The sequence below is a fragment of the Sorghum bicolor genome, chromosome 10, assembly GCF_000003195.3.
Source record: "Sorghum bicolor cultivar BTx623 chromosome 10, Sorghum_bicolor_NCBIv3, whole genome shotgun sequence".
Taxonomy (NCBI): domain Eukaryota; kingdom Viridiplantae; phylum Streptophyta; class Magnoliopsida; order Poales; family Poaceae; genus Sorghum; species Sorghum bicolor.
Genome location: NC_012879.2, coordinates 9809891 through 9816848, shown reverse-complemented (window position 1 = coordinate 9816848; position 6958 = coordinate 9809891). Strand labels below are relative to the sequence as shown.

General features: G+C 46.4%; 2 protein-coding genes across 2 annotated transcripts; both read left to right on the top strand.

Moving 5' to 3' along the window:
• Positions 744-1614, top strand: LOC8065737 (16.0 kDa heat shock protein, peroxisomal). The gene has a single exon (XM_002438127.2). The coding sequence runs from the start codon at positions 925-927 to the stop codon at positions 1369-1371; it is 447 nt and encodes a 148-aa protein (XP_002438172.1). The 5' UTR covers positions 744-924; the 3' UTR covers positions 1372-1614.
• LOC8065736 (E3 ubiquitin-protein ligase NEURL3) lies at positions 2233-4830 on the top strand. The gene is made up of 4 exons (XM_021448537.1): positions 2233-3128; positions 3211-3303; positions 3406-3706; positions 4712-4830. The coding sequence occupies exons 2-4, from the start codon at positions 3237-3239 to the stop codon at positions 4788-4790; spliced, it is 447 nt and encodes a 148-aa protein (XP_021304212.1). The 5' UTR covers positions 2233-3128; positions 3211-3236; the 3' UTR covers positions 4791-4830.

Here is a 6958-nt window from a genome sequence, read left to right as displayed (position 1 = left end):
CCAACTCGTGGGTTAATACTTAACCCAAGCACGGTCATGCATTTGTTGATCCAATCACTTGAGTGATACAGTGATGTCTCTCTCACTAAGAGAGGCAAGTTTTATCTTGATTATTTATGTCTCACAACATGTTTCCCGACGAACCCAAAGACTACCTTTATAACTATCCTATTACGGAGTAGCGTTTAATAGTCCCTAAGTAGGTTGTTTCACATCTTCAGAACATACTACAATCTCAGGTCTAAGGACATAACGTACATGATGCATAAAGAGATAATAAAAACATCTCAGGTTAGATCAGTCCAGCCTCATGTCATATATGTACCCATATTATTAGTTTGACATATCTATGTCTATAACTTGTAGAACATAGTCATCAACTAATACATATACTAATGTAATATTCATATATGTCCTCACACGAACTCTAATTAGGAACAACTTTAGAATAACCATACAAGTGAAAGAGTTTCACAAATAATTTACATAATTATCAATCAATAAAAATTCATTTATAATGGATGTTAATTAAACTCATAATATATATATATATATTATAAATATAATTATAATATAATAATATCATAATCTCTATAATTATCTCCAGTATGGCCATCATGGGCCGCCGAGCTTGCGCATACCTCGAACCGTTGCGAGGCTAGAAGTGGCAGCGTATGCTAGAGGCTTCTCAAATCATCCCCTCTACATCATTCAGCACGTCTCTGTATCTGGTTCTGGAACCATCCAGTGACGTGGACGTGTCACGTGTTCATCATTCATAATTTAACCCCCTCCGATCCGTCCCACATTTGCTCCCGTCTTCCCCAATTCGCCAGGGGTCAACAACTCCTCTGCAATTTCCATTCCGTCGATCCAGCTCCGCTCCAAGCCAGCTTCCTTTGCTGGTCCAACTCCCTCCCTCCAATGGCGGACTTCTTCTTCGGGAGCCCGTTCCGCCGCGTCTTCCACGCGCGCCCCTTCTTCCCCGCCGTCGAGTGGTCCTCCGGCGCGGCATCGGCGGCCATGGACTGGGTGGAGACCCCGGCCTCCCACGTGCTCCGCGTCAACGTGCCGGGCCTCGGCAGGGACGACGTCAAGGTCCAGGTCGAGGAGGGCAACGTGCTCACCATCAGAGGCGCCCCGCCCGCAGCCAAGCAGAAAGGGAAGGAGGACGAGGAGGAAGGGACGGTGTGGCACGTGGCGGAGCGCGGCAAGCCGGAGTTCGCGCGGGCCGTGGCGCTGCCGGAGAAGGTGCGGGTGGACGGGATCAGGGCCGCCGTGGAGAACGGGGTGCTCACCGTCGTGGTGCCCAAGGAGGCCGCACCGGCCCGGCCCAAGCCCAGGCCCATCGCCGTCTCCAGCAAACTCTGATAGTGGCAAGAGTGCACTGAATTCTGATCGAGCATGTGTCCGTGTCACCTAAACAACGTGTGTACCCGTGTAAATTGTGATACAGTTTCATCATCCATTCATGGAAGTAATCCAAGAGTGAGTGAAAATGGCCGCTAGCCAATACGGAACACTAGTACTCTGGATTATGAATCTGCAGTTTGTAAACTAAATTAAAATAAAAACTAAAAGCCAGTTTGAACAAATTAAAGATTCTGAGATTTTTCATAGAAATCTGTACACTTTCTAGACAGAGGGGAGAATGGTTTGGGAGAATGAGAATTATATTCTTATCAGGATGAAAGAAGTATATTTAATTTAAAGTATAAACGAAATCAGTCATGCCAAGCTTCAAATCGAGGTTTTTCCTAGCATAGATAAGTCAGCTCTAGGAAAGCATGTGATGATCTGGGTTCTCGGACGTACATATATATATATATACCTGTTCCTTGAGTTCGGTTGAACATCAGAGTTGCCACGGAATTCAGCAACGTGTGGGCGCCATCAGGCCTTGTTTAGTTCGCAAATTTTTTTGTTTTTGGGTACTGTAGCATTTCATTTTTATTTGACAAATATTGTCCAATCACGGAGGAACTAGGCTCAAAAGATTCATCTCACAAATTACAGGAGTTAGTTTTTATTTTCGTCTATATTTAATGCTCCATGCATGCGACTAAAAATTCGATGTGACGGAGAATCTTGAAAATTTGTGCCAACTAAACAAGGCCAGTTTCTTCAGGTTGCTTGCTGTTGTCTTCCAGTTCTGATAATATACAGAGGGAAGTTGTGCCTGGGCCTCCAGGCAAGCCAGTTATCCTGACTACTCGGTAGATTCAGCGAAGATTGAAAAGTTTTATTACTGCATCTGAACATTCAAGTTTGTTTGCGTACTTTCCATAATACAACTTCTGCATTTCACTCAAGTTCAGTTAAATTATGGACCAACTGTCTCGGTCCTTTCGGCCGGTCCTGAATACCTACTTTTTATTGCTGTTTTTCATCTCCAGCAATTCCAGGTTGCTTTAAATTTATTTATTTGTCATGTATCACTCTATTCTAAACTTATCCATCAAACATTTTTTCAATAATATGACCTTTGGCCAATTTCCTCGGTAGTAATAACTTGGTTCAGAGCTTGCAGATTTTATGGCTCTTATACCTGATTTCCCATGCTCGTCATTATTTTCACTCGTACTTGGTTCAGTACGAATCCATTGTTAACTACTTGTTTTGTCTTTATGTCTTCCTTTTTCTTTCTATACATGGATCTTACTTGTGTTTTTTTTGTCTCTTGCCTAAAAAAAAGAAAGAAAGAAAAAACTCGCATTTGAGGCAACTTTCAGTACAAGTAGTCAAAAGAGTCTGGGGTGATGCTCTGCGCTGTTTTCTCTGGTAGTTCAGAAATCCTTTGCAGCAACACAAGCCCATCTTACTCCTGACCAGAAAGAATGGTAGTTAGCCTTGCAACCATTGGTTAGCAGAGCTACTGGTCAACCCTCTCTTTGTTTTCAGTTCCTAGTAAATCGAATGCAGGTTTAAACTCGCTAATTCCACAAACTGATTTCAGATCTTCTCGTGCTCACGAAGGGCTTCGAACAAAAGAGGACCTCGTGTACCATGAACACCCCTGCCTCTGCCTGCACCACCTTTTGATCTTATTCCTGACAATATTATCTGGAGCGATTCACTGTCATCTCTAAGGTTTCTTGCTCACATCTTTCTGCATCATACAGTTGAAGGTACTTAACTCTACCTGTTTTTCTCTCTTCTAAAATGTGGTGGTAGTATGAAAGAAGAATCCTGATCCGAAGCTTATTGCAGACTCATCTTTTTAGGTCTCCTCTCCCATGAACGTCCTCCTGATTGCTATGGTCTCCTTTGCTTCCCAATGGTTCACATGCCTTATGGTAGCAGGTGTTGCATTAGTAATTCGTAACTACTCTACTTTTGATTTGGTTATCCAGTTGCTCACTCATATTCACTTAGCATTCTACTTGCATCCGGTTTCAATTGCAGTGGTTTTACTAGCGATGCTATACTGCTTCCTGAAGCAACTAGCAGGAAATGCTGATGCAGCAGAGCAGGAGGAGCCAATTCGGCGGCGCCAAGATGAAACAGAACCGATTCTGCCAAGGAAAGAGGTGTTCTTCAGCTACGGAGCAACCGAAGAGCATCAGCCCGAGTGCAGTGCGTCGTGCCCTGCCCCTGCTGAAGACCCGCTCAGCGAGAAGATGTGCAGGATCTGCTATGACTCGCCCCGGAGCTGCTTCTTGATACCCTGCGGCCATTGCTTTACCTGCTTCACATGTGCAAGGAGGTATATATATATGTTTCTCATCCTTTTGTCATGGAGATGCGTTGATCAGACCACTTTCGCAAGTTTATGAACTCAAAGGTAAAAGGCACATTATATCTTGGTTTAGTTCTAGACTTCTAGTGACACTGATAGTCTACGGAATCTCAGGTTTATCCTTTAGAGTATTTCCAACAGTTTCTTGAATTCTTTCCTAATCCTTGGTTTTTAAGAAGATGAAAAAAAACATCTCCAATAACTCCTAAGGGCCCATTCGTTTGTGGGATGGAATAGCTTGGAACCATTCGATATTTTATACTGGGCTGGGCTGAAAATGCCAAACCAAACGGGCTCTAATTCATCCTCCTAGGAATTGGAAAAAGTCATTCTGTTTTGGCTTAAAAATACGTGCTTCTGAGCATGCATACCTTCTCCTCACACGTGGTGGAAGGGCGTGGAAAAAAAGTATGATAGAGTTCCTGATGTAAATGTACAAAAGTGAAAGAATATGTAAAAATGATTAGGCTAATTTAGAAATAGTGTAGGATTCTTGCTATAAAATTGTCTTCTATATTTTAGTAATAAATTATTAGAAATTCTTGGAAATGACCTCCTTTATTTCTTCTAATACTTTTTTTCATGAGTTGTAAAACTTCATGTCTTTTGGAAGAAAAATATCGCATACTCTCTGGAGATGCTCGGAGGTCTTGTTGGGATGCAATTAGATTCGTATCAGTCTACATATATTGAGGTGAATTAGAGTAGAACTTAGACTAAATTTTATCTCAATTCATCATAACACATATGAATTGAGATGAATCTGACAACGTCGAAATAAGGTTTGGGAAATTTTTTAAGGCTCACTATCATCATCAAACTAAAAAAGATGGTTTTGTGTGAAATGGAGTGGGTCAAACATTGAAATGCTTTTGTGAAGAAACTGAATAAGCTAACAAGATATATACCAAAATTATATGTACATATTTGAGTGGTATATATAGACATAAATGTTTGTGATTGCCACTGCAGGATTGTGGAAGAGGAAAGCAAGGCCTGCCCGATCTGTCGAAGGCTGATCCATAGAGTAAGAAGACTCGAGAGCCCTTAGCTCGCTACAGATGGGCTGTTGTATACTTGCTTCATGTAACTTCCTGGGCCTCTCGAATGTGTTGGGCCCTGAATCCTGATTCCTGAAACCAGAATAATTCGTTTCTTTTTTGGAAATGAAATTATGTCTGTAGCTAAATTTAGAGCATTTTTCTTCGTTAGCGAGTATCCTAAATTGCCTATCTTATCAGAACTGGACTTCGCCTCCTGCCTCTCCGGTGGGCGGGGGACCGGATGATGGCGGCCATGGTGCGGAGGGCGGCAGGGCCGGCGCAGCCGGGGATTCGGGCCCACCTAAGGCCTTGTTTGTAGTCGGATTCGCATCAATCCACATGTGTTGGGGTGGATTAGGGTAGAACTTGAACTAAATTCCACCCCAATCTACTCCAACACATGTGGATCCAAACAAAACCTAATGCTGGTTCTTCAGGACATGATTCATCCGCGCGTCGCGATTCTGACGAGGTCGACTCCGACGATAGCAACTACAATGGCCGTCATCCTGGCTTCGACAACCATCGACGACGGCCTGCCGCATCGGGGTTTGTGCCTACATCTGACAGTCCCATGTGGGGTAGCCGGACCTCGATTCGTGTGGGGCTGGTGAACTGTCCGCTGCTTGGAGGCTGCTCCGAGATCCCGGACATCCAATCAGTGGGACCTACCGGCGTCCAGAGCAGGGTGCCTTCCACCCCTGTCACCCCTACGGTCAGCTCCGGGACGCGCGTGTCTATCCCCGGGGCAGGGTGCCCGCGATCTCCTGCACAGTCCAGTGGGGGCGCCCTCCGCCTTTCTGTCACCGTCGCCCATGCTGCTTCGGAGTACGTCTTCGTCATAGATGGGGGTCGTGGGCCGCCTCATCGTTGTCGCGCCTGTGCTGCTGCTAAATGGGAACTGCGTTCAGAGCACTCTCAGGCCAGACCACCACGACTGGTGGGCCGAATGCGTCAATACGGAGCTTGCCGACCCACGTTCGGCCGACCTGGAGACCAACGCCTCTGGAGTCATCGCCTACCTCCACTCAGGCGGACTTCGTCCCACAGGGGCAATCCGCTTCGGAGTTCGTGGCTTCTTTCAAGAAGGCGCTTGAACAGCCTATTTTACCTTCGACGCCTAATCTCCGCCTGACGGCGATCCCGCACGGCAGCGTAGACGTGGACTGGGTCCAAAGCGGAGTGCGCGCCTGGCCGCTAAGAGCAAATTCAGGGAGGCGAGGCCGGAGGCTCAGGCAAGAAAGGTTTTGATGAAAAAGCTTGGCGTGCAACTCGACACGGAGCAACCTGATGAAGCTTCATTTGATGAATTCCAAACTGCGTTCAGGTTACCTCTGGACCACTCCACCGAAAAAGCTATGGAGGTCCTCTTCCCTGGTCGCGGGCAGCGAGCGTTCGGTGCGGCCATCCACGCCTGAATTTGCTAAGCACCATATTGTTGCGCCATCATGTTACTTATGTTTAATCAAAAAAATTTCGTCTGGATTGTGAGGGGGCTGAACATGGCAGCTCGGCGGGCTGTTGTACGTGATTTTGCAGTGCAAGAGCGTGTGTCTGTTCTCTGTCTGCTTGAGAGAAAGCTTGTTGAACTAACCCTCGCCGCAGCTTCGGAGCTGTGTTGGCCTGGGTTGTGATTTTACTTGCCTTCCCTCCGCTGGTGCGTCTGGTGGAATTATTGTTGCCTGGAACCGCGACGAGTGGGCGACCTCAGCATGTGTGCATCGTTCGCACTCTGTGTCGCTGAACATCTCACCGGTTTCCTCAACCGGTCCCCTGTGGACGCTCACGGCTGTCTACGGACCTGTGTTGGAGTCGGAGAAATCAGCGTTCCTGGCTGAGCTGCGTGAGGCCTGTTCGTTGGCCCCAGGACCTCATCTCCTTTGTGGTGACTTCAATCAGATTTGCTGTGCAGCTGACAAAAACAACACACGCCTCAACTAGCGCTCCATGCATCGCTTCAGAAGGTTCCTTGACAGTGCCCAGCTCCAGGAACTCTACCTTAATGGCAGATTATTCACGTGGTCCAACCGGAGGAGAAACCCGACGTTGGAGCGTATTGATCGGGCCTTCGCCTCGGTTCTGTGGCTCGAGGCTTTTCCCAGTCACCATCTCAGATGTCTCTCTTCAGACTGCTCCGACCACTCGCCGTTACTTCTGCAGCTGTCTACAGAGCCTT

What these genes read in the sequence shown, in the direction of transcription:
- LOC8065737 (XM_002438127.2), top strand. Translation starts at nt 925, where the DNA reads ATGGCGGACTTCTTCTTCGGGAGCCCGTTCCGCCGCGTCTTCCACGCG.
- LOC8065736 (XM_021448537.1), top strand. Translation starts at nt 3,237, where the DNA reads ATGAACGTCCTCCTGATTGCTATGGTCTCCTTTGCTTCCCAATGGTTC. An exon ending in CACATGCCTTATGGTAGCAG is followed by an intron (nt 3,304 to 3,405) that starts GTGTTGCATTAG and finishes TTTCAATTGCAG; the next exon opens with TGGTTTTACTAGCGATGCTA. An exon ending in TGCTTCACATGTGCAAGGAG is followed by an intron (nt 3,707 to 4,711) that starts GTATATATATAT and finishes TTGCCACTGCAG; the next exon opens with GATTGTGGAAGAGGAAAGCA.